Below are 27,743 nucleotides of genomic sequence, written 5' to 3' on the forward strand. Positions count from 1 at the left end.
AATAATAAAAAAATAAAAGTCCAAATCTTCTTCCTCCCATTTGGAAAAATAAAAGTTCAAATCTTCTTCCTCCCATTTGGAATCGCAAAATGTCGAAAACAAAAATGTCGAAAATCCCACTCTTCGTTGCATACACGATATCTCCCTCTGCCTTTCGATCACTGTAATAATTTACGACACTTTCTTTCTTCTTCTTCTTCTTCTTCTTCTTCTTCTTCTCTCTCTCTCTCTAGATATATCGTGGGTGGGTGGCTTATTGCAGTAGAAATTAGCCCTAATAAGCAGAAAAAAAAGAACCAGGGGCGTTGAAAAATAAATGTCGTCGTGGTTGAGATCTGCGGTGAGCAAAGCGGTGGAGGTTGGGAACAAGAACAACCTCACTCGCACCGTCAAAAACTATGCCGACACCGTCGTCCAACACGCCGGTCAAGCTGTTGCCGGAGGCGCCAAAATCATCCAAGATCGCATTGTATATTCCATTTCTTTCTTCTTTCCTCCCTTCCATGCTTGTTTGTAGCATTGCAATTTGCGACACTATTTTACTATTTTCTCCCAAAAATATGATTGTGTTTCCTTAGAATTTCTTGTTCATCATCACTCTATGCTAGGTTACTACTATTATAATTGTTAGGGATCAATCTTAATGCAATCTTTCTTCTTTTACCTATCATTCTAATATAAATTAGTGTTATTGCTAATTAATTGCTGCCTAAACCATAAAACAATTATTGACATTGTGCAAATATCAGCTGAAATTTGGGCTCTGTACTTCCACTGTTATATAAAATCTAATCTATGACATGTATTCATTTGAAAATTAATGTACCAGAATGATACTTGTCTAGTTTCTAGTGATAGTTACTGCAAGTGTAGGTCATTTTGGGAACTTTTATAGGGCGCATGAAAAGTAAACTAGGTGTTTTGTGAAACAAGGGGGATTTTATTATGATGATGAGATTGTTGGGAAAGTGGGAAGAGAGAGATTTAACTTCTACAGTTGGAACTTAAATTCATGTTTCTTGATAAGAAGACGACTCAATCTTCATTTGCTAATTTACTTGTAAAATAAGTACAAAAAAAGGAGGAAACTTCACTTGATAATTTGCAAAAGCACATTGCATCAATTTGTACTATCTTCCCTTTGAAAGGATATATTGGCGTTAATCTACATTTTGTTATGCTGTTACGAGTGTAGGAAACATATATTTTGATGTTACTCCGCGTGGTGTTGTTTTAAGCCTTCGTCTTTATTTACTGGGTATCTTGTTTCACTAGTTATTTGACATTTCTAAGTTGCATTCACATGCAGGGTGCTCGGAATTTCAAAAGCTTTAGGCAGACTCTTAAAAGATTAGAAGAAGCTGCTGTTTCTTGTAGGGGCCCGGAGAGAGCCCAGTTGATGAAAAGATGGTTGGTTGTGCTTAAAGAAATTGAAAAATTATCTGGGGTTTCCTTGGAGGATAAAGAAAAGAATCCAGAGCAGAATCATCCCTCTGAAGAACCAAAGGAGAATATGAAAAAACCTTCTATGGTGAGTATAATCCTATTTTGTAAAAACTGGATTTTCATCTTGTCAAATTGGTATTAATGATTATGATACTTTTTTTTGGGTCTATAATCCTGTAACTCCAGTCTGATTTCATTTGCTTAGTCTCTTTTACAGGCTCTAGGTTAGGCATGCCCTTTGTATTGCTAATAATAATCTTATAAAATTCTTTCTAGGGAATTTAGGATATGAAAATAAGCCACCGTTTGTGTTGGGTGGGAGCTTTTCTGTTAATACCATTTTGTAGAAATCTTCATAAAGCCTTTATACTGTGGAAACTATGTAAAAGTTGTATGAGTTGCTCCACAACCATATTCATGACTTCTGGCAAGCTTAATATTAGGATCAACACATTAGGGTGTGGTGACCTAGTTTGGCCTTCTTGAATAATGTACCCATGGATGTGAACCTGAACTATAACGATGCCCCAGGAATAGTAATACATTTTGAATGCCATACAAAGCAAAGAGAGAAAAGGAAGAAACTGAATGAAAGTTCTGGCAAGCTTGGGTAGGATCGACACTGATGAATGCAGGGTGTGCTGGCATAGTTTTATTTAAATTGAGCCCTCTATTGTCAGCTTTTGGTTCAAAGACAAATTTTGTGATCCTTGCTTTGGGATATCATGTTACACATCTTACTCTTTTTTCTTTTGTTTCATATTCTTCTAGTGGTGCAACTATATTTGTACTTGTTCTTTTAAACAATTGAAGAGATTATAGTTTGACTGATTGGAATTTCTTCAGGTCCTTGCTTTCTTTTGTTGAGCCATGATATGCCTTTCAACATGTGAAGTATTGTGGAAATATTCCTGAAGGGTGGATTATTTATATAAATATATATATCTAAAAAAGAAGACGAAAATGGTAAAAATGCTGGAGAGTGCTTGTAGTTTGTAACTGTTGTTTAGTTGCCATTTCCTCAATGTGAGGAAACCACTCAGCTTCGATGTTGTAATTTGTATTCAGAACACACCAATATTATATGGCCCCAACTTTCTTGACATTTTGTTGGAAAAGGAATATTGATATCGTAATACATTTTGCACTTTCTTGTATCCTTAGATAAGAGAATAAGATAGGAATATTCACCCAAAAAAAGAAAAAAAGAAAAAAGAATAAGATAGGATTGCATATCATTGGCTTACATTTTTTTTTTCGTTGATTACTGGTGAAATGTTGGGCTCTCGCATAAAAAAATATTGACACATGCCATCCTTTGATAAGTTTCTAACTCTTGTTAATTCTGGTTAGGTTTTGTATTATGATCCGGATCTGGGAGGTGAACCAATGAATTTTCTGGATGTTTTTCTGTACAGCCAAGCTTTGGAGGGAATAGCAATATCTATGGTACGTGAAATTAGTTTCTGTCATTTCTACTTGTTAATTAAAAATAAAATTAGCTAAAGAGAAACATGATGATCTCCTGCAATTTTAGTAATTTGTATATATATAATATATGTACTCTCTAGGATTGATCCACATGATTTGCTCTTATTGTATCTTAAAGTGCTTTGCTTGGTGTAAGCACACCACAAGGAATTTACATGGTCATTGAGAGTGGTGTGGGCCTTAAGAACTTATGAATTATTTTTTCTTTTCTTTAGTCAACTTATCAAAACGACTCACATAAATGAAGAATGATTGATATTGTTTCACTTGCTTGGGATCTATGTAGTTTTGGTGGTTGTTGTTGTTGAGGTTTTTACATCATAATGGTCATGGGGGTTAACTTGGTTTTTTATTTTTATTTTTATTTTTTTTGTTCAGATTCTTGAAGCACCAAATGAAGAGGAAGTTTCTCTACTCCTGGAATTGTTTGGGTGAGTTTTTCACTATATTCATTTTAGATAATGTATATTTCTGGCTCAACCCAAGTACGAGGAAAGTATATTTTCTTTGTGAGGGCAGGCTGCATTTTGATTATCTGATCCTTGGAGTCAGCTTCAATTGTGTTGTACATTTTTTATTTTTATTTTTTATGTTTGATCACATGCAGGTTTTGTCTTACTGGAGGGAAAGAAGTTCATAATGCTATAGTGAGCAGTATACAGGATCTTGCAAAAGCTTTTTCAGGATACCAAGATGAAGTACTAGTAAGGGCCTGGAATGTTTTGGTACACGTTGGGGATTTAACTGTTAAATGTGCAAGTTTGAGAAAACCCTATGGATGTAAATCAGTTCAATAGTTTTTTGGCGGGTGGGTGGGTGGGTGAATTAAACATTTTTCTTATGTAAATAAGTAAGGCATGTACCTTAAACGCTTTCCTTTCTCGCTTTGGAGGCAGTGAGTTTCCTTGTCGGCTAAGCAAATTCCACCATCTTTGGGGGCCGGGTGCCAAAAAGTTTTTATGTGAATCTATATGGTAAAGTGCTGCTTGAATTTGCAATGGATGCAGAGTTAGAATGAGAGGCGAGAGACATGAAGGTGGAGACCCTGAGTGCTAAAATGGAGATAGTGGTCTCTTAGAAGTGACCCAAGCTCAACCATGCGTGATTGAGGAAGCTTTTATTTTCAGAAGAAAGCCCTATGCTACTTCACAATCAACAAGGAATATCTAGAAGTCACATTCGTATAACCTGGTCTCATTTAGCTTTCAATCTGCCTGCCTTATTAGGTTTGAGTCCCAATCACAGGTCCTTTCTTATGTTCACTTGTTTCCTAGTCTAGATCAACTGAAACCCTTGTGCAAGCTGTTTGGTTAGTAGTGACATATTATGCTCTAGGATGCTTTGAAGGTTGTTTAGGATGCTTTTGAGGTTGTTTAGGATGTTTTTATGGTTGTTTAGGGGTTCAAATGATTTGTGCCACCAAGGGATTTATATTTGTTTTGCATAGAAACTCATTTGTTTCTAACCGTCTCAGATGAACTTCCAGAATCTGGATTAAAATGAATACCAGCTGGGGAAGATCAAATTACTCTATACAAATGAAAAGGACTTCGAGGATAATCCTTGATTGTCAATATTAGTGCTACACCAGTGACCTGGAGCGATGACCAGTGCTATCTGCTCCTAGTGCTATGGCATGGGTTCAGTCATGGGAAGCAGTCAGTATCACTAATGAATTTAAGATGCAATGCCTTCACCTTCAATTTGTCTACAGTGAAACTTTGTTTCCTTTACACTTTTGGCCTGTGAATAATGAAGGCCAAGAGATGGGAGGGTCCTAGAAAATGCCTTAAAATACCTCAAAGCGGCCTCTAGGTGTTGTGGAATGCTTTAATAGGACCTGCGCAAACAACCATAAATAGTTCAAGAAAGGTCTGGTGGTGATGAACTGATCATGGTGCTGAATGCAAAATTCAATTCTGGAAAATATTTAAATAGAAGTGGACTCCTGTACCTGCTGTGGAACTAGGGGAGAGAGACTATGATCAATAAACATGAGAAATTTTTTGGATGGTTGTAGCATTTATTTTGATAAGTATATTAAAGTGGGCATTAAAAAGGGATGCCATCCATTTACAAAAGGGAAAGCTATACCAAAACAGCTGATACATCTTCCTTTACTCGGAAGACTGTTGGACTGTTTTATAAGTAATATTCACATATTTTTTTTATATATATATATTTTTAATGTATGGATTGAGTTTTGGAGTCACTTGGAACTCTCTGCTATTTTTAATGTTGCCTTCTTTGCATGGCCTGCTCCCCCTCCTAAACTTGTTTCTAAATTATGTATTACATTCTTAGACACGAATTCTTCTTTATTACTATGCTTAAAGCATAGGATGTTGGCTTATAAGTTTATTGGCACTTTTTTATGTCAGGTGAAGCGGGAGGAATTGCTCCAGTTTGCACAAGGTGCCATCACAGGGTTGAAAATTAATGCTGATCTTGAAAGGTAACTAATGTAACCACGCTTTTCTTCTCTTCTTCCCTATGGATGTGTGCACTTGGCTTTAAAGTAGAAACTTTTTTTTTTTTTTTTCTAGTATGAGAAGTGGACACAATTTTGTGTGATGTTTGCCATGTTTAATTTTTTGCTACATTCTAATGTTTATAAAGATGATGACATTAACTTCCTTCCCTATGCTGTATTTCATTTCACCTTTTTTACAATAATATATATGTATATACTCGTTGGTTTAGCATTTTAAAATTCTCTTTTTTTCCACAAAAAAGTCCTGCTGATTTTCTTTATTTTTCTTTGTACATAGGTGTCTGTTTGTAAGAAGGAGGCTTTTGACACGATACATCTGAACACCCAAATTGCCAATTTCTATGGTCACGCTGACTTGTGTCCAATATGCATGATTATAGATAAATTTGCATCTAATGGGATCATTCATTCAATAGTTTTATTGACTCAATTGTGAAAATATACTCCCTTTCCCTCATTAATTGAGGGGTTCCTTGGTCACATGATGAATTTGGAATTCCAGTTATTGATAAATAAACATATGAATTCTTTGAGTAATTTGTCGTTTCTTCATGGTACTTCTCCCTCTTGTAAAAAGTGAAAACCCCACAACAGTTGTGTTTATCAAGTTCTTGCTCTCAGGAAAGGCCTTGGGCTTGCTTGGTGCTGTTTTAAAAAACAAGTTCTCTGAAGTGTATTGATTTGATCAAGCTAAATTTAAGGGTGCTATCTAAAAACAAAAAGGTTAAATTTAAGGGTAAAGCTGTTTTTCTCAGATTCGGTTTGTGCTTCCAGCCTGAAAATGTTCAGTTACCTGCCACCAATTTTTGGTTTAACTGCAGTTGCTAATGCGTAAATCAGAGTTATATATGTCTGCTTTCTTCTTGCAGAATAGATGCTGAAGTCTCTTCTCTAAAGAGAAAACTTGGTGAAATGACAGCAACCAGGGATTTTATAGGTGAAGGTCATGAAGCAGCCCCCAAAGAAACAACTGTTGCAACAATAGAGGTGATTCTAGTTGCTGTGATCTTGTTCTTTCTCTTTTTACTAAATTTCTGTTTATGATCTTAATGAATTATCACTCAGATGTTAAGCATGTGATTATAATCTTAAATAGAATATTAAACAGTCTGTGGTGCGTTGATTAGTAATTGCATTTAATGTGAATCAAAAAAACATTATCTGGAACCGTAGTTGCTAAAATTGTGATCCGATCATAGCATCTTACGATCCTAAAAGTCAAAATTTGAGATCGTGATAGAGATAGGATTGTATTGGGATTGCGGATTGAGTCATAGGATCCTACAATCCTACTATTTTTGTGAATTGATCTGTTCCTTTTGAATTTTTCTTGCACTTTCCAATTTGTTACATCTTCCGGTTCAAATAACAATAGTAAATAAGGCTCACAACTTGGTAAATGTCGTGATTCAATCTACTAATTTTGATTTACGTTCTGATTTTGCAACAAAATCCTACATAGTTGAGGAGGTGATTGTTAAGGACAATTTGCATTTAGTGCTCCAAGGTGTCTTCTATTTTTGAAATGTACAAGTTTGATGCTTGTCACCTTGCTTATAATTATTTTTATTTAATTTTTTGGTTATTTGACTTGAGATGTTTCAAGGTAATTTATTCCACACCAAGCCTTCCTCCCCCGTTTATTATTGATTTATGTATCTATTATTCTATTTTATGGCTTTGAGGGCTATTGAAATTGAGGATATTACCAAGAAAGTTTCTCATCACATTTTTTTCTTATTATCATATGTATCTAGTAACCAAATGTGAATTGTAATTATTTTTAATTGATCCTCTCAAAACAAATTTTGTTTTGTGAAAGAGGTACACCGTTGTTTTATTATTTATTAAATTCAATTCAGTTTATGGCTTCATGCTATTGTTTGATCTGTATGATTAGTGTAAGTTTATTTGGGAATAAGGATGTCCTAATTTTAAAAATGCCACATACCTGATAAATTAATTTGAGGGTTTTATTGTTTTACGCATCCATGAATTGTGCGTTGATTATAAAACCCTAGGCAAAAGCAGTAGTCTATGTTTTGAAGGATATACATGAATTTTGCAGCAATAATGGTTTCTTTTCCTTCCTACCTAAATGTGTTAAATCTTTGTTAACTGCGTTGTCTATTATTTTAAGGTGGTAAAGTGTGTTGTGCAGAACACTACAAATGAGAAAGTTGACTTTTTCTATTTTTTTATTTAACTTGTTCTGCACGCTCTTCATGTGCTTCTAGTTTTAGACAGTTCATGCATGCCGACTTCTGTAGTGTTGAATCGATTATCAGAACTGTTATAATTTAGGTGTATTATTATTGGCATTGGTTCTCCAAGCTTTCAAAGGCTATGAAATGTTTTCTTCTAACCCAACAAGAAGGATGGTTAGGAAAACAAAATCACCATGGAAGCGACTCATAGTTCTGATACATTTAATTTAGCACCCACATTTAGTCTAAAACTTACCAATGAAGAAAAAGGAAATGATTTCAACATATTAATTTTTATATAAAAATTTATTGTTATTTTTTGAGGCTTGAGTTAATTAGAAAATAATGATGAGAAATTCCACAATCATCCGTCTGTTTCTTAACGCTATGATGAGTGTAGATTTATGGGCTAGAGAACTAATCATTATATTCTTCTAGTAGGCTCTGAAAGAAGCTCTTGCACATATTCGAGTTTGTTCCAAATTAGAAGGGCTTCTACTGAAGAAAAAATCTGTCAATGGTGGGGACTCTCCAGAGATTCATGCTCAAAAGGTACATCTCTTTCTTGCTATAGGGTTGTTTTTCTGGAAGTATACATTTATGTTGGTACTGCCTTGTGTCCTGTGTCTGAGACAATAGTTGTGTGGGAGTCACTTACCCAACTTTGGATGCTTTTGAATCTTGCCATAAATGGTTTGTATTCAATACATGTTTCAGATTTCATTGTAATGCTGTATATATATAGTGTGAATAGGACATTGTTTGGTTGATGTTGTTGGTGCCTGTGCTAATGTCTAGTCTAGAGACTAGACAACAGCAGGGAGTAGGTTCACCATTCACGTAATTGTATGGGGAGTAAATCGTCAAGTTGTGATCGACATTTTTGACTTGCTTAACAAGGAAGCAAAGGCTTAATTCGCCTAAGATGTACTGGTACTGCACTTAATTGGCGGACGCAGAAACTTTTTGATATTTCCAGTGGATGCTGGAAACTTTTTTTGTGGCAGGAATAACCTTCTTTCAGATAAACTTTAATTTAATGTCCCCTGCTTACCTTTTACAGTTTTGTTTATACAACCTGTTGCTGTATCACAATGAACACTTATTTACTTCATGGTAATGTCTTCCTAGTACTACTACTACCATGTAACTTTGTAAGTCAGTCATAGTATTTTTTTAAGTGGCATATTCTAAGGTCCCTTTGGAGCTGTAAAAGTTTGTATGACTGAAGTTCTCTGTTTACAATATTGAGCAGATTGATAAGTTGAAAGTCTTATCTGAATCTCTTGCTAGCTCCAGCACAAAAGCCGAGAAGCGCATATCAGATCACAGGTACAAAATTGCATATAAGAATTGTGTTTGCGTATTCTTTAAAATGAGAAATTCTCAAAGCATTTTGCTAAATACTGAGCTACACCATCTATTACTGCAGAAAACATGCCATGTAATCTTGTTACCAGTACAATTTATAGTTATACCTATTTAGTTACAATTTTCTTTTTTCCTTGGTGCTTTGTTGCCGCATAGGCCATTTTGATGTCATGCTAACTTGTCATCCTTGTACAAGAATTAAACTGTTTCTTCTTTCAATCTTACAACTATTTTGGTTAAAAATTGCAATCTGAAGTCAAACTGGAGCTCAAAAGGTATGTGGGCTTTTTATGTCTGGGGATAAGTGGGCAGGACCCTCATGTTTCTTACCTTTTGGACCCTGTTTGTTTGCTTTTCATACTTAGATATGAGGGACAGTGATGGTTTTTGTCTCTAGTTTTAAACGGAAACTGGTTTTGTGTCATCCAATGGTAAAACTATTAGTAGCAAACAAATGATTGATGCTTGCTTTCAATTTTTTTTAGAAGTATTTTGGTTAAAATTACAATCTAAAGTTTAACTGGACTTCAAAAGGTACATGGACTTTCTATAGCGAGGGTGTCATGACCCGAACCCGCCCCTATGGGTTAAGGCCATAACCGGCCAGTAATCACGAGATTACCTACGGCCTCAAACTACTAAAACAAAACTCATCAGAGTAAATGGGCCAAACGGAAGCAAATTTAAAACTTTGTCTATAGAGCTGTGCTTATATGCACACCATCACATTCTAAACATTAATGTGTTAATAACTCACATCAAAATATATACCAACACAGAACATTGTGCATACAGGATTATACAAGTTTACGTCAGTCGAACCCAAGACTTATATACAAAAATAGTCTAATGCTTTCGCCAACATAACAAAAACTACGAACAAAGGACAAAAGCGAAGACAGTCTCGTGCGTGAGATGTTTGGGTTGACTCCTCAAAACTCTGATTGTTTCTCACAATTTCACCAAGGCTGGTTCTGGACGTCCCTTGGCTCACCTACATGTATATGAATGAGCGTGAGCGAAAGCCCAGTGAATAATATCAAATAAGGTAGATACATAAGCAATCTTTGAAGCAGTTATAGCATTCGGCCTTTGGCCGAATCATTTATGCCAATCGGCCTTCGGCCCAATCATTCATGTCCATCGGCCTTCCGCCCTATCATTCATGTCCATCGGCCTTCGGCCCAATCATTCATATCAATCGGCCTTCGGCCCAATCATTCTTATCAATCGGCCTTCGGCCCAATCATTCATGTCAGTCGGCCTTCGGTCCAATCGTTCATATCAATCAGCCTTCGGCCTAATCATTCATGTCAATCGGCCTTCGGCCCAATCATTCATATCAATCATTGTCCACCATTCAAATTAATGAACTTACAAAACTTATATAGAAGTAAACAAGTGGACAACAGTATATTTCAAATATCTTGTTAGGATATTATTCACAGTGATCGGTTTGTGGATTTGCCCTGGAGCTTGACCCTACACATTCCATGAACACAAAAAGGGTCACAAACAATTCGATCCGTTCTAAATTCGCATTTTCCTCTTCAGACTTCATTCTTGTCTCATTAACTCAATTACAATGCTTAATGCATGCTTAAGAGTACTTAGAAGTGAAGGAGAACGGAAAACGAAACACAGAAGCATAAACAAAATTTCAGAAAACAGGGTCTCCGCTCGAGCGTGGGATTCCCCGCTTGAGCGGACCCTCGAGGCCTGCAAAAGTACTAGTTATGTCATTTTTACGCTCGAGCGTGGAACTTGGACGCTCGAGCGGAGGGCCTCTCTACATGGCTCCCCGCTCGAGCAGAAGCCATGTCTGCAAAAATATGCTGGGAGCTCGTATTTTACACTCGAGCGGAGGATTCCCTGCTCGAGCGGACACCATGAATTCTGGGTTTTCCAGAATGTGTTCTTGAGCTCAAATCCGACCTTCGAAGGTTCAAAACCCATAAATTTGGTTCCAAAACATGCAAACACATTATATAATATGGGCATATAAGCAAGGTGAGGTCAATTGCTCAAAATCATGGTCCAATTCATCCAAATTAATCTACATTTCTTTGTAAACTCAAGGCTCATACATTCAAACTTTACACAAGCTTCATATCTTCCATAATCAAACATGCATGTCAATTTTTGACCTCATTTCCATTTCAAATCGCACCAATGATGCTCATAAACATGAAAATCAATAAAACCATGCTTGCATGTACACTTCCATGCTCAATTCTTCACAATTCACACATTACATGCTAGATTATGCAATTTCATAGCAATTATATACATGCATGCATACTTTGACCTTCAATTCAACATAAACAACTCAATTCCTCTCTAATCCTTGCTCTTGATCATTAATCCACTTTGAATACACAAAATTACACATTAAACTCATGGATTCACTTACTTAGAGGCTCAATTCTTCCAATCTATAGCAAATTCTTGAGTAATCTTCCAAAATCTCCAAGCCTCAAGACCAAAACCTCAATCTCTTACACTCTCTCTCTCTAAGCCGACCCTCTCTTCTTTCTTTGAGTTTATGATCAGCCAAAATGCAACAAAGGAGGGGAAATGAGGGTGTAGTGCCCTTATACAACAATTTTCACTAATTCCATTATAATAATATTAAAGTAATTGGGCACAAATTCCTTAATTAAATCAGTTTAATCTGATCCAAATCAATTTTTAATTAAATTTCACCGTAGGCTCTAAAAATTATGCCAATCACAATGGCGCAATCAATTTTGGTTTCGGTGGCCGATAAGGTTTTCAATTTAATTTCGAAAGCAGATAATTAAACAGATATTTCTACGGTAAACAGATAGAAATTCAAAAACACATATTTTCACATACTTGCACACAAAATCATATTAAACACATACTCATACTCATTTTAAGGACCAATTAACATATTATGGAACAGGGATATCACAGCCTTCCCCCCTTTAGGAAGTTTGGTCCTCCAAACTTAATTTACCTTCATCGGGAAACAAGTGTGGGTACCGTAGTCGCATTTCCTCTTTTTTCCATGTAGCATCCGTCCCATAGTGTTCTTTCCATTCCACTTTCACCATTGGGATGGACTTGCTGCTTAATTGTTTCACTTGTCGATTAAGAATTCGTTCCGACCATTCGGCGTATTCTATATTTTCACATGAAACGGGTCTCGGAGGTAACCCCTTGTTAGAAATATTGATAGAGAGAGAAAGAGAATAAATTGTATTATTGATGGATATCTTGATGTATTACAAGATTGATAAATTACAATTCCTATACAATCTATATATAGAAGAAAATGTGGTAGTAGGTGTAGTGGAGGTGATAGTGGGTTAGGTGAAGTGGAGTGTGTGGTGAAGTGGAGTGTGTAGTGGAGTAGGTGTAGTGGAGGTGATAGTGGGTTAGGTGAAGTGGAGTGTGTAGTGGAGTAGGTGAAGGTAAAGATGGGAAATTCTAACAGCCCCCCGCAAACTCAAGGAGGAGAGAAACTAACCAACTTGAGTTTGGAGAGAGTAACAAAACAAGAAAATACATAAAAATAAAAAAGGATAGGAGACACTGTATGGTCGTGTCAGACCGTTGGTGAAGACACTGTATGGGGGTGTCATAACGTTGTAGAGGACACTGTATGGGGGTGTCATAACGTTGTAGAGGACACTGTATGGTGGTGTCATAACGGTGTAGAGGACACTGGATGGCAGTGTCAGACCGATGTAGAAGACAGTTTATGGGGTCATGTCGGACCGTTGTAGAAGACAGTTTATGGGGTCATGTCGGACCGTTGTAGAAGACAGTTTATGGGGTCATGTTGGACCGTTGTAGAAGACAGTTTATGGGGTCATGTCGGACCGTTGTAGAAGACAGTTTACGGAGTCTTGTCGGACCCTTGTAGAAACTAACCGGAATCTATGTCGGGACAGTTTACAGAGTCTTGTCGGACCCATAAAGGAGCTAACCGGAATCAATGTCGGGACAGTTTACAGAGTCTTGTCGGACCCTTGTAAAAGCTAACCGGAATCAACGTCGGGACAGTTTACAGAGTCTTGTCGGACCCAGAAAGGAGCTAACCGGAATCAATGTCGGGACAGTTTACAGAGTCTTGTCGGACCCCTTAAAAAATCGCATCCTCAAAAGGTGCGCCCAATTTTCAAAAGGCGTGCCATCAAAAGGCGTGCCCAATCCATAAAAAGGCGTGCCATCAAAAGGCGTGCCCAATTCATCAAAAGGTGTGCCGGACATGATGGCGAGGCACGTGGACGCCTTGGCTTGCGTGCCCGTTTGTCGGCTGGCAAGAGGCGCGCGATGCGCGTGGCTGGCCCTGGCTATTTAAAAACAAGGTTGAGGCGAAGGCTGTGCATACGAGTCTGAAACCTCTGAACGCTCGGAGAGCTTGTCTCTGCAAAGCTTGAAACACCCGGAAACCAACCCTTCTCTGAAACACTTAGCAACTCAAAAACATGGCTTCTTCTTCCCGTTCAGCTACCCAGAACATAGCCTCTTCTTCCCGTGGTCTGCTCACTCTCTTTCCCGACCTCAACGAGTCAACAAGAGAGATAACTGGTGCGGTGGCCTGTGAACCTCAACCAAACACCTCTGGTTTTGCTCCGTTGAACTTTCCAATGCGGTCGGTGGAGCAAAAAATGGCGGTGCAGTCGGATGTGGAGGCCAATCAGTATACCTTGAAGTCATGTGTGGAAACCATGACTGCGGTTACAAATTTGTCGAACCGGCTGCAGAGTAGGACAAATGAGGTGCAACAGTTAAACGCCCAACTGGCTCTGCTCCAACGCATGTATAAGGATGCGCGAGCAGAGATAAGTGTGCTAAAGGCGGAAAACAAGGAGCTGAAGCGGAAGGCCAGTTTTATGTTCCGATTTGGAGGGCCGCCATATGCTGCAGTGGAGGAGCAGGGAGTAGTGATCATGCCCAGTGGAGTGGGAAACACGGAGGCAGCACCGTCAAGGGCCGCCCAGGACGGAGGCAAGAAGAAGAGACCGGCTGCAGAGTAGAGAAGAAAAAAATCCGCCAGTGGATGTGGTTGTTTTGTTTGTTTGTTTTTTTTTTTTTTTTTTTTTTTTTTTTGTGTGTAACAATGTGATCGGGGTTGATCCCTGAGATGAATAAAATATGGGTGTTGTGCAAACTCGAATGGTAGGTGTGGTAATGCAGAAAAATCAACAGAAAAATTGTTGCTCCTTAAGTTGCTTGGCCACATCTTTAGCAGAAGATCCAGAAACCTCAATCCAAGTTTTTTGAGAACAGTGCACAGGCTGACAGCATGAACTCTAAATAGAAGAGAGCATGAAAGGGATTGGCTGCCATGTCTGCCAAGTTTGATGGTGCAGTGACATAGTAAGCAAGACCACCAACTGGGATAGACTGGCCTGAGGAACAAACATCAATGACTGGAATATGAACAATAGGGTCACACATTAGAGGTGTGAATGGTAGGATCTGGGGTGAACTTGATCTAGATAGTGGCAACCTGACCAGTGGCTCAGGCAGCAAAGTAGGAAAATCCAGAGGGGGGAGATCAGACACATTAAGAGGTGATATTGGTGTCAACACACTAGAAGACCTTGTAGCTGGTAGTAAAGAAGAAAGTGGAGGTAAAGATAGTGATTCAATGAATGACATAGGCAGTTGTGGAGGTTTTACTGTGTATTGAAAAATTGATGCCATAGGAGGGCACCAACAATAATAGGGAGAAAAAAAGGGATGAGCCCATTGAAGGTTCTTGAGATCCTGGGCATAAAAAGGGTGGTGTACCAGACTTGCCAAGTGATTCCAACAAATTTGGAGAGAATAAGCCCATTCCAGTAGCTTCTGGATGTTTATCCTTTCCAGAAAGATTTGAACCAGATGCATCCATGGGGCTTACTGGTGAAGAAGCAACAGACAGGTTATCAACAACTGAAAATTGGATGTCCCCACGTCTCCTCAGCTTTTCTCGGGTAACACTTTTCAAGGAAGTTGAGTTTCTGAGAAGGTAGCAGATTATGTTGCTGAAAATCTGGGAAAGAACATTGTGAAAGCACTTGAATTTGTCAGAGACGAAGAAGATCAGTTAGAAGCAGCCATACATAGCGGCTATTTGGACACTGATAAGGAATTTCTTAGTCAGGGAGTAAATGGAGGAGCATGTGCAGCAAGTGTACTGTTTAGAGATGGAAATCTATATGTAGCGAAAATACTGTTTAGAGATGGAATAGGTAGAGGTCCGGCGGGCGGCCAAGGCGAGGCTGCCGCCCGCCGGTGAAGCAAAATGAGTAGGTTGTTAACCTTGCTCTGATACCATGTTAGAAATATTGATAGAGAGAGAAAGAGAATAAATTGTATTATTGATGGATATCTTGATGTATTACAAGATTGATAAATTACAATTCCTATACAATCTATATATAGAAGAAAATGTGGTAGTAGGTGTAGTGGAGGTGATAGTGGGTTAGGTGAAGTGGAGTGTGTGGTGAAGTGGAGTGTGTAGTGGAGTAGGTGTAGTGGAGGTGATAGTGGGTTAGGTGAAGTGGAGTGTGTAGTGGAGTAGGTGAAGGTAAAGATGGGAAATTCTAACACCCCTCAACATCGACACGTGAAACACATTATGAATTTGTTCAAATTCTGGTGGCAAAGCAACTCTATAGGCAACTGGACCAAGTCTTTCCAAAATCTGAAACGGCCCGATGTAACGGGACGGCAACTTGCCCTTCTTCCCAAACCTGACTTGGCCTTTCATTGGGGACACACGAATAAACACATGGTCACCGACCTCATACTCAAGAGGCCTTCTTCGAACATCAGCATAATTCTTTTGTCGGTCCTGAGCTGTTTTGAACCTTTGCCGAATAGTTTTGATTTTCTCAGAAGTGTCTTGCACAATTTCAGGCCCAAGTAAAGCTCTATCCCCGACTTCTGTCCAACATATAGGTGATCTACACCTTCTACCATACAAAGCCTCGTATGGTGCCATACCGATGCTGGAGTGGAAGCTGTTATTGTATGCAAATTCTACAAGTGGCAAATAGTCTTCCCAACTCCCCTGAAAATCTAAAGCACACATTCGAAGCATATCTTCCAAAGTCTGTATTGTTCGTTCTGATTGCCCATCTGTTTGTGGGTGGAATGCAGTACTGAACCTTAGTTCTGTACCCATAGCTTCCTGCAAACTTTTCCACAATCTAGATACAAATTTCAGATCTCTATCCGACACAATAGATACCGGAACTCCGTGTAAACGGACAATCTCATCAACATAAATGATAGCCAGTCTATAAGCATTAAATGTAGTTCTAACTGGCAGAAAATGTGCAGATTTAGTCAGTCTATCAACTACAACCCAAATAGAATCCATACCTCGAGGTGTCCGAGGTAGGCCAACAACAAAATCCATGGTCACGTGCTCCCACTTCCATTCAGGAATAGGGAGAGGTTGAAGTAGACCGCCTGGTTTCTGATGTTTAGCTTTAACTTGCTGACACTGAAGACATTTGGACACATGTTCTGCGATCTCTTTCTTCATTTTAGGCTACCAATAGGTTTGTTTCAAATCCCGATACATTTTATTATTACCCGGATGCATAGCAAATACGGATTTGTGGGCTTCATCTAAAACCCTCTTCTTCAGTTCCGGAATATCTGGGACACATTCTGTTATGAAATTTCAACACCTCATTCTCAATACAGAACTCTGCCCTCGGACTTGTCTCAAATTCATCAATCACTTTCTTGAGGAATTCATCCTCTTTCTGTTTCTGCTTGATTTCTTCAATGATTGCCGGCTGGGCTGTAATAGCGGCTATCAATCCGCCCTGTTTACACATTACTACTTCAATTTCGGACTTCTCAAAGTCTTGCAAGATTTCTTTCTGTTCAGTAAGCAAACAAGCCATACTCCCCGTTGGTTTTCTGCTCAAGGCATCAGTAACTGTGTTAGCTTTCTCGGGGTGATACTGAATCTCCAAATCATAATCCTTTATCAATTCCAGCCATCTCCTCTGCCGTGTGAAAAAGTATTTCAGACTTTTGTGATCCGTGTAGACTTCACACTTTGCCCCGTACAAATAATGCTGCTAGATTTTCAAAGCAAAAACAACTGCGGTCAATTCTAAGTCATGTGTTGGGTAGTTCTTCTCGTGCGGTCTTAACTGTCGGGAGGCATAAGCAATAACCTTTCCGTTCTGCATTAGCACACAACCCAAACCTTTATAAGACGCATCACTAAAAATTACAAAATTTTCTGTACCTGATGGTAGTGTCAAAATCGGTGCAGTGGTCAATCTTGTTTTCAATTCATAAAAGGCTGATTCTCTTTCATCGTTCCATTCAAAAGGTTGCCCTTTGCGCGTCAGTTGGGTAAGAGGCACAACTATTTTCGAAAAATCTTTCACAAACCTCCTGTAGAGTATCCAGCCAAACCCATAAAACTGCGACTTCTGTTACATTGGTCGGTGTAGGCCAATTCACAATTGCCTCTATTTTCTGTGGGTCCACTGAAATCCCTTCCTTGTTGATCACATGCCCTAAGAAAACAACTTCATCCAACCAAAACTCACATTTCTTTAGTTTAGCAAACAATTTTCTTTCCCTAAGTATTTGCAGGATAGTTCTCAAATGTTGTTCATGTTCAAGTCTATCTTTAGAGTATATCAAAATGTCATCAATAAAAACCACAACAAATTCGTCAAGGTAGGTTTTAAAAATTCGGTTCATTAGGTCCATAAATGCTGCCGGAGCATTAGTCACTCCAAATGGCATAACAAGAAACTCAAAATGCCCATACTTCGTTCTGAACGCGGTTTTCTCAACATCCTCTGCCTTAACTTTCAGCTGATGATACCCGGATCTCAAATTAATCTTAGAAAACACCTGTGATCCCTGTAACTGGTCAAATAAGTCATCAATACGGGGTAGGGGATATTTATTCTTTATTGTTACCTTGTTCAATTCCTGATAATCGATGCACAGGCGTAGGGTTCCATCCTTCTTTTTCACAAACACTGGTGCACCCCATGGCAAAGTGCTAGGTCGGATAAACCCTTTGTTAAGTAGGTCTTGCAACTATTCTTTCAATTCTTTCATTTCAGCTGTAGCCATTCTGTAGGGAGTTTTAGAAATAGGCTGGGTGCCTGGCACAGTCTCAATAGTGAACTCTATTTCCCTGTCTACCAATTCCCCTGGTAATTCATTTGAAAACACATTTGGAAATTCTCTAACAATGGGGATATCATTTAATTCGACATTCACAGATTGTTCAGACAACACATAGCACAAGTAACCCTGGCACCCCTTCATGATCAGTTTACATGCTTTCATTGCTGATATCAAATAAGGTAGAGGCACTATCCCATTATCCACAAACACAATCTCTTTCTGTTCTGGTGGTTTAAATACAACTCGTTTTGTCACACAATCAATGGTGGCACAATATTTAGTCAACCAATCCATGCCCAAAATTACATCGAAATGTCTAAAGTTCAAGGGCAGCAAATCTACGTATAGGATAGCATCCTCAACATGCATATCACAAAATTGGTATATAGATTCACACAATACAGATTCCCCAGATGGAGCAGACACACATAGCAGATATGGCAGTAATTCTAAGGGGGTCTATTCAGTCTAGATGCAAATGCACATGTTACAAATGAGTGTGTTGATCCAGAGTCAATTAACACAAAAGTATCCTGATTACATATAGAAATGGTACCTGAGACAACTGCGTTGGCATTCCGGGTATCGCCCGGAACAAGCGCAAAAACTCTCCCTTGTCTCACGGTATTTGCGGCGGTAGTAGATCTCGTAGCATTTCCTGGTTTTGGGACTGATGCTGTCGAACTAGCAGCAAATTTTTCACTGTTCTGTTTGCAATCTTTGGCCATATGCCCCTACAATTAAAACAAGCTCCTGACACATGGTAACATACCCCACGATGCTTGTTACTACAAATAGTATACAACGGGGTTGTATCTCGGGAAGAATTAGAAGTATTCGAGGAGCCCGTATTTTGCTTCTTTGAAAACTTCTTCTTTGAAAAGAAGCCCCGTCTTTTGTTGCCTTTCCATTCTGTCGTTGGCTTAGCCTGTCTAGCTATGTTAGCCTCTGATATGATGGCCTTGTCTAGCACCCCAATGTAGGTTTCTAGCTTCAAAACATTCACTCTTTCTAAAATATCGCTTCGAAGCCCACCTTCAAAATGCCTCGCCTTCTTATAGTCCGTATCAATCACGTGTGGTGCAAACCTGGCCAATTCAGTAAATTTGGCCTCATATTCAGCTACAGTCATACTGTCTTGCTTAAGTTCCATGAACTTTGCTACTTTCTTATCCCGTACACACTGCGGGAAGTACTTGTCATAGAAAATTACTAGAAATTTTGCCCAATCAGCATCTTTGTAATTCTCGCGCATTGACATCCACCATCTTCTTGCTTCGTCTTCTAGTATAAAGGTGGCTAGAAGCACTTTCTGTGTATCCGAACACGGAAACACTTCAAACAGTTTTTCAATGCTGAGGACCCAAGCTTCAGCTTTCAAAGGATCTAATCCACCATGGAATTGTGGTGGTTTCATTTTCTTGAACTCTTTGGTGAGAGATATGATTCGGTCATCATTCTGATTGTCTGGCACAGGAGGTGCCGGAGGTGGAGGTGGAGGATGTGGCTGCTGCCACTGTTGTTGCCATTCCTATTTTTGCCTCAATGCCTTTGCCATTTCCTGAATCAGTCTTTCCATTCTATCCAGTCTGGCAGTAGAAGATTCCTCTATCTCATCACCTCTTGTTCTCACTATCTGATTAAACTTGCATTATACTTTATACGAAAGATACACAGGTATGCATATACTAAAGAGCATACATAATCAAATAATTTGAAACGCAAGCAGTTCACAAACGTATAACACATAGTTGTTCACATTTAACAGTTAAGCGTATTCTTGATGCTTTCAGATTCATACTTAGCACATGAATGCATCCTAGATCTTTTTTAGACGCTTATTGCTTTTTTGGACGAGAGTGTGAGTTATTAACTCGTGCTCTGATACTACTCTGTCATGACCCGAACCCGCCCCTATGGGTTAAGGCCATAACCGGCCAGTAATCACGAGATTACCTATGGCCTCAAACTACTAAAACAAAACTCATCATAGTAAAGGAGCCAAACGGAAGCAAATTTAAAATTTTGTCCATAGAGTTGTGCTTATATGCACACCATCACATTCTAAACATTTATGTGTTAATAACTCACATCAAAATATATACCAACACAGAACATTGTGCATACAGGATCATACAAATTTACGTCAGTCGAATCCAAGACTTATATACAAAAGTAGTCCAATGCTTTCGCCAACATAACAAAAACTATGAACAAAGGACAAAAGCGAAGACAGTCTCGTGCGTGAGACGTTTGGGTTGACTCCTCAAAACTCTGACTGTTTCTCACAATTTCACCGAGGCTGGTTCTGGACGTCCATTGGCTCACCTGCATGTACATGAATGAGCTTGAGCGAAAGCCCAGTGAATAATATCAAATAAGGTAGATACATAAGCAATCTTTGAAACAGTTACAGCAACGACGGTGAATAATATCAAATAAGGTAGATACATAAGCAATCTTTGAAACAGTTACAGCAACGACGGCCTTTGGCCCAATCATTTATGCCAGTCGGCCTTTGGCCCAATCATTTATGCCAGTCGGCCTTCGGCCCAATCATTCATGTCAATCGGCCTTCGGCCCAATCATTCATGTCAATCGGCCTTCGGCCCAATCATTCACGTCAATCGGCCTTCGGCTAAATCATTCGTATCAATCGTTGTCCACCATTTAAATTAATGAACTTACAAAACTTATATAGAAGTAAACAATTGGACAACAGTATATTTCAAATATCTTATTAGGATATTACTCATAGTGATCGGTTTGTGGATTTGCCCTGGAGCTTGACCCTACACATTCCATGAATACAAAAAGGGTCACAAACAATTCGATCCGTTCTAAATTCACATTTTCCTCTTTAGGCTTCATTCTTGTCTCATTAACTCAATTACAATGCTTAATGCATGCCTAAGAGTACTTAGAAGTGAAGGAGAATGGAAAACGAAACACAGAACGCATAAACAAAATTTCAGAAAACAGGGTCCTCGCTCGAGCGGACCCTCGAGGCCTGCAAAAGTACTGGTTATGTCATTTTTACGCTCAAGCGTGAAACTTGGATGCTCGAGCGGAAGGCCTCTCTACATGGCTCCCCGCTCGAGCGGACGCCATGTCTGCAAAAATATGCTGGGAGCTCGTATTTTATGCTCGAGCGGAGGATTTCCCGCTCAAGTGGACACCATGAATTCTGGGTTTTCCAGAATGTGTTCTTGAGCTCAAATCCGACCTTCTAAGGTTCAAAACCCATAAATTTGGTTCCAAAACATGCAAACACATTATATAATATGGGCATATAAGCAAGGCGAGGTCAATTGCTCAAAATCATGGTCCAATTCATCCAAATTAATCTACATTTTTTTGTAAACTCAAGGCTCATACATTCAAACTTTACACAAGCTTCATATCTTTCATAATCAAACATGCATGCCAATTTTTGACCTCATTTCCATTTCAAATAGCACCAATGATGCTCATAAACATGAAAATCAATAAAACCATGCTTGCATGTACACTTCAATGCTCAATTCTTCACAATTCACACATTACATGCTAGATTATGCAATTTCATAGCAATTATATACATGCATGCATACTTTGAACTTCAATTCAACATAAACAACTCAATTCCTCTTCAATCCTTGCTCTTGATCATTAATCCACTTTGAATACACAAAATTACACATTAAACTCATGGATTCACATACCTAGAGGCTCAATTCTTCCAATCTATAGCAAATTCTTGAGTAATCTTCCAAAATCTCCAAGCCTCAAGACCAAAACCTCAATCTCCTACACTCTCTCTCTCTCTAAGCCGACCCTCTCTTCTTTCTTTGAGTTTATGATCAGCCAAAATGCAACAAAGGAGGAGAAATGAGGGTGTAGTGCCCTTATACAATAATTTCCACTAATTCCATTATAATAATATTAAAGTAATTGGGCACAAATTCCTTAATTAAATCAGTTTAATCTAATCCGAATCAATTTTCAATTAAATTTCATCGTAGGCTCTAAAAATTATACTAATCACAATGGCGCAATCAATTTTGGTTTCGGTGGCCGATAAGGCCTTCAATTTAATTTCGAAAGCAGATAATCAAACAGATATTCCTACGGTAAACGTATAGAAATTCAAAACCACATATTTTCACATACTTGCACACAAAATCATATTAAACACATAATCATACTCATTTGAAGGACCAATTAACATATTACGGAACAGGGATATCACATAGGGATAAGTGGGCAAGACTCATGTTTCTTACCTTTTGGACCCTGCTTTGCTTTCTTTCAATAATTAGATATGAGAGATACAGTGATGGTTGTTGTCTCCAGTTTCAAACGGGAACTGGCTTTGTGTCATCCAATGGTAAAATTACACGCTTAATCTTAAGTAACGAGCAAATGGATGATGCTTGGTTTCACATTTTTAGTTGAGATCATAAGAAACTAGAATTGGCATTATTGAATACAAAAGAAAGAATACCTACACTGAAAAGGATGAGAAGAAAGGTTGAACAACAGAAACCAATGGAAAAAGATAAAACAAACAGCATGCTGTTAGCTTGAGTGGTATTTCTATCACCCCAAAGAGGGAGCTGTAGGATTCAAGTCCCATTTGGGACATGGGCATATACATTGAAGAATTGACAGTTTTATTTCCTTACCTAGTTAGGCATTTAGTTTGCAGTGAATATGTGCTCACTCGAATTCATGTCTTCTCAAATAGAATTTTCTTGTTTTTTCCACATTTCTGCAGATCTCAGAAAGAGGAAGCGGTAAAATTTCGTGTGGCCAAAGAAAGTGAAGTCAGTGAAATAGAGAAGGTACTGTTCCATGTATAATCTCTTTGCCTGTTGGGCACCACAAAATTGCAGAAGACAAAATAACTGTAGGATTTTCTTTCAATCATGGATTCTAAGTAGTATGGGTACTTCCACAAAGAAGATCTGCTTATGAGATTCTGTTGGATGCTCAACACTTAGCAGATCCTGAAATGTGTATCATTGTCTTAGACACAACCATGATTTGAAAAAAAGAAAAAAAAAAAGAAAAGAAAAGAAGACAAAAAACCAAGCTCTAAGCACATGCCTGGATGTGTTGTTTGACATGTCTCTGGCATTAAGGTTTTACACTTTCAAGTGTACAACCTAAAACATTACATAACAGCCCCGTCCCCCTGGCAAAGTAGGATGAGTCGAGTTGTCATGATTATACATTAATCCACACACATTCTCATTTGCTCCCTGTGTCCATTTTCTACCTTTTTCAGAATTTATTATGTTATATCTGTTTCTGCATGCCACAGTATAGATTGAAACACCAAGTCTGGGTATCGTTAATTTTCATTAATGATAAATGATAAAAATAATTCAATTGGCTTGGTAAGAAAGCTTGCATTTCTTGTGTACTGTTAATTATGTACTTATAACTCTGCATCATTGTATCAAACTAAATTACTTTTTCTGTTTTGTTTGGAATTCTTTTCTCAATTGGACCACATTGGCTCACTGTCCAAGCAATCAGAACATTTCCTTCGCGTGCATGTGTTTATTCATAAATGTGACTCTTTGGTCATATTTAAAACGGCTTTGCTTGTTTGATAGCTTTTAACTGATTTTGAGAAACATATTAGGAAAATCTCTTGTAGCACCGTGGTGCACTTGTGGAAAACTCCTTGCCCCCCTGTGCACCCTTGGGGATTAGTTTGGTTTTGATCCGGACACCCTAGTGCTAATAAAGTTTGAAAAAAAAAAAAAAAAAAATCTCTTTTAGCACCATAAATGAGGTGAAGCCATGCTTGCTTCAAGCATGCAAGATTTATGTATTTGGTGATCCATTTATTTATGAGGTGAATTGAAAGTTGTTTCTGTGTCAATTTCCAGGAATTAGCAACTGAGGTTTCAGGACTCGAGAAACAAAGAGATGAACTTGAAGCTGAATTGAAAAAGGTATCCCCATCATCTCTCTTTTTCTCTCTCTCAATCATTTGGAAATGAGAGTTACAAGGATAGACTTCTCTTGACATATATTGTTCTCATGAAATCTGTGGTTGTGTTTATTTATTTAGTTATTTCTTTATAGGTAAAATAAAATTATATAAGAGAAAGTGTCAACGGGGCAACAATCCTTGTGCAAAATAGAATTAATAAAAACTCGTCTCTCATCCAAGAAGAAAAACAAAGCACAACAACAATCACTTCTCTACATGCCTCTTCTTTATAACCCGGTTCTTTATGCCACTCTCACTTCTTCCTGTGCTTCCTTGCCAAATTTTCATCCAAAGTAGATTTCTGTTTTGCTTCATTTTTTACTCATATTCAAAAGTGGAAATTTCCATATCAGTAAAGCTAAAAAAATAATTACAAATAAGTGGTAAAGTGTATAAATATTAATAATTAAAATCATAAACTTTTCCATAAATATGTAATGATTTTTTCAAATTACCACTGATGGGTAATTTTCCCTATTCAAAAGGCATCTCTCAAATTATTTTAAAGGAAACCAACTCATTTTTTGGGACCTTCCTTCGTTTTCCTCCTTCAAGCTTCTTCCTCCATCACCATAAGCACAACAATGGGTTTTCCCACTGGCCATCACCACCAAATCTGAAAGATCCTGCCCCCTTACAACATCATTCCCAACTGAACCTGCATTTTCCTCACATTCATCCTGTCTAACATCAAGTTCTCCCTTCGATGCTTATACAATCTCTTAATTCCTGGGCTCTTGGGTTTGCTCCAGTACAACAGAGAACAGCCCTTCTCAATGACACACCATTTTCTCCCTCTGCTAGAGATGGAGAACCTCAAACTTCCTTGACCCTTGGGCTTGTCATTAAAAGAAGGCTCAATCTACCTGAGAAAAACCGATGCCCCTCTATTTGGAACAACTGGACTCTGGGCTGCAGCTCCCCAATTAAAATCTGATTGGACCACTTTCCTTTGCTTCGTGCCTAGTCCAATTTCCCGCCTTATTGACTTAGTTCCCTATCAGTTTAAATTACACTAATGAAAGGTGCAGTTGACCTTATTTCTTTAAAGTCCTTTTGATTTTAGTTTTTTTTATCCTTTGTTTTGTATTTTGCATTCCAGTTGTGTGCTTATAACTGGGTTACTGGTTTAGGTTAATATCTCCTTGGCCGCTGCCCAAGCACGCCTTCGTAATGCCCGGGAAGAGAGGGATCAGTTTTATGAAGCTAATGACCAGATTGTTGCGCATTTGAAAACAAAGGTATCCAATTGTGTAGTAGTGTGTTTATCTTCTGTTTCTTTCCAAGCTTGTTTCAGTAAAAATGTTTAGAATTTTCTTCTTTTTGCATGTCATTGTCATTTCTAATATTTCTTTCTTTGTTAAATATATAGGAGGATGAGCTTTCGAGATCCATTTCCTCAAGTAGGGTAGAAGCAGATGTTCTGAAAACTTGGATAAACTTTTTGGAAGATACTTGGGTTCTCCAATCCTCATATGTGGAGACTAAGGAGAAGCAGGTCAAGTATGTATATTAACTTAATAGTTTCTCATCCTGTTATATCTTGTCTTACCACTTGTTGGATGGTTCTTAACATTCTTCAGGCCTGGAGGAATAACTTTTAACAAATTTTGTCGCTGTTATTTCTATTGTACCATCATTTCATGTGGATATGTATTATAATTCATAACTGAAATACCTGGAGGCTTTCGTTGTTACTTATTTCCTGTTTTTCATTTTCAAGTGATGAATTGTGGAGACATGAGACCTATTATGTCAACTTGGTCGTTAGTTTCCTCTCTGCTTACGAGGTATTTGTTAAGTTACTTCTTTAAAATATTGTACTCCTTTAATATATCTAATGCCTTTTTTTTATAAGCCTTTTAATGCTATGAATTAAAATTTTCCTCCTTGAATTCTTTGATGTGACCTTGTATTTATTTCACAGAAAGAGCTGAAGCCTTCCATTGAGCGCATCAGGAAATTTGTGGATCACTTGAAGAATTTGAGGGAAGGGTAATGTCGTTTGTCACAACAGAGATAATTCTGATCTATTTTGACTGCATTTCTGAAGTTCCTCGTGTCATTGGACAGGTCAGGAATGGCATCTGGTGTTGGTAAAGAAGATTCCAAAGAACTAAACCCTGGAGAAACTCTTGAGGAGCAATATGTGGACTGTGAAGCAAAGGTACAAATGTGACCGTCTTCACACGTTGAGTTCATTATTGCTCGAATACAAGTGTCATTGTTCTTCAGTTTTATTGAATACATAGAAAAGTTTGTTTAGATAAAGTTATTTCTTTCCTTTTAGTTTTCTTTATTTGTTATCCCTCCTAGCTAGCAGTTATCAGTTTATGATGCACAATTTTATAATCAATTTATTATTTATTTTAGTTTCTTGTTTAAAATAGTCTCATGTCTTTGGAAGTACATATTTTTACATACAGCACAATATCATTTTGCATGTTTATTTCTCCAGTTCCAAGAATAACTTGAACACAGTAATCCTCATTGCAAGTTGTGCTGCTTTCTAATTAGTAGCATATGCTTTATATACGTGAGTGCATCTACATTCAGGAGCATTTTCTGTAATGTTTTCACATTTTAAGGTTAGTCAGGAGCATTTTCTACAATGTTCTCTCTTGTGCAAGTTTTCAAACTAATTACATCGTTATGTTTCATTATCGAATATTAATTTGTATCTGCATGCTCTGTAATGAACATTCTTGTGATGGAACACTTTGGTCTAATTAGAATAAAGAAAGAGAAGGCATTACCGAGCACTGACTGGTGGCAGTGTGTGTTTTGTGTTGTATTGTTTTTCTTTTACAGATTATAACCACTTTCAGTGTTGTAGATAATATGAAAGAGCAGTTCTATACTCAGCAAGGGAAAGTTTCAAGGTGCTTTATACTTACGATATTGCTTAGTTCTTTTATGGTAACCTTATTATAATATAACATCATACTCCTGAAAATAAACTGTTTTCTCCCCCATCCTCCAGGGAAGATGATGCAAGGGTCAAAGAACTGTTTGATAGTATTGAAAAATTAAGGGAGGAATTTGAATCTATTGAGAGACCAGTTCTAGAAATGGAGAATCCCTCAGAGGCGGACACTCCTCGGGAGAAACAACCAGACAGTCCGAGACACCCTCCTCCGATGCAGGCAACAGAATCACCAAAAGCAGCGAAGGATAAGCGCCCCAAGTCACCTAAAGTCGAGGCTGAGCAGGGGCTCGATACTGAGGCAGAATTGGCAAAACTGGAATCTGAATTTGGGAAGGTTAGTCAAGACTACTCAACCGAAGAGGTTGGTGACTGGGAATTTGACGAGCTTGAAAGAGAGTTGAGATCTGGTGACTCAGCAGCAACAAAGTAGAGATGAAAACAGTTGTGCTGATGATGAGAAATCATTGTATTGTATTCTAATAAACAAACCGATAATTGTATACGATTTGCTTGGAAGCTTTCTTTGTAATGTTGGGTTCTTGTTCTTTTATTCATGTGTAAATTCTGAAACTTGTATTGGGAGTTCTTGTAACAAGTGTACAACGTCAGTATACTGTAAAATATAACCCTTTAGCGTATGTTTATTTATTTGCAACCTATAAA

At 38.1% G+C, this 27,743-nt stretch overlaps 1 protein-coding gene across 2 annotated transcripts; it reads left to right on the top strand.

Annotated features, from left to right (window-relative positions):
• LOC114257433 (structural maintenance of chromosomes protein) lies at positions 1-27,743 on the top strand. Of its 2 annotated transcripts, none has more exons than XM_028197202.2 (18): positions 1-469; positions 1,310-1,531; positions 2,800-2,895; positions 3,316-3,368; positions 3,545-3,641; positions 5,319-5,392; positions 6,301-6,418; positions 8,080-8,190; positions 8,894-8,970; positions 22,919-22,985; positions 24,045-24,110; positions 25,285-25,392; positions 25,524-25,654; positions 25,875-25,941; positions 26,079-26,146; positions 26,225-26,318; positions 26,963-27,033; positions 27,135-27,743. In XM_028197202.2, the coding sequence occupies exons 1-18, from the start codon at positions 317-319 to the stop codon at positions 27,508-27,510; spliced, it is 2,049 nt and encodes a 682-aa protein (XP_028053003.2). In that variant the 5' UTR covers positions 1-316; the 3' UTR covers positions 27,511-27,743. The 2 variants fall into 2 exon arrangements, with proteins under 2 accessions (XP_028053003.2, XP_028052995.2); XM_028197194.2 differs by having other exon boundaries at positions 70-469; positions 3,545-3,662.

Source organism: Camellia sinensis, chromosome 8, assembly GCF_055761805.1.
Source record: "Camellia sinensis isolate YWXY chromosome 8, ASM5576180v1, whole genome shotgun sequence".
Taxonomy (NCBI): Eukaryota; Viridiplantae; Streptophyta; class Magnoliopsida; order Ericales; family Theaceae; genus Camellia; species Camellia sinensis.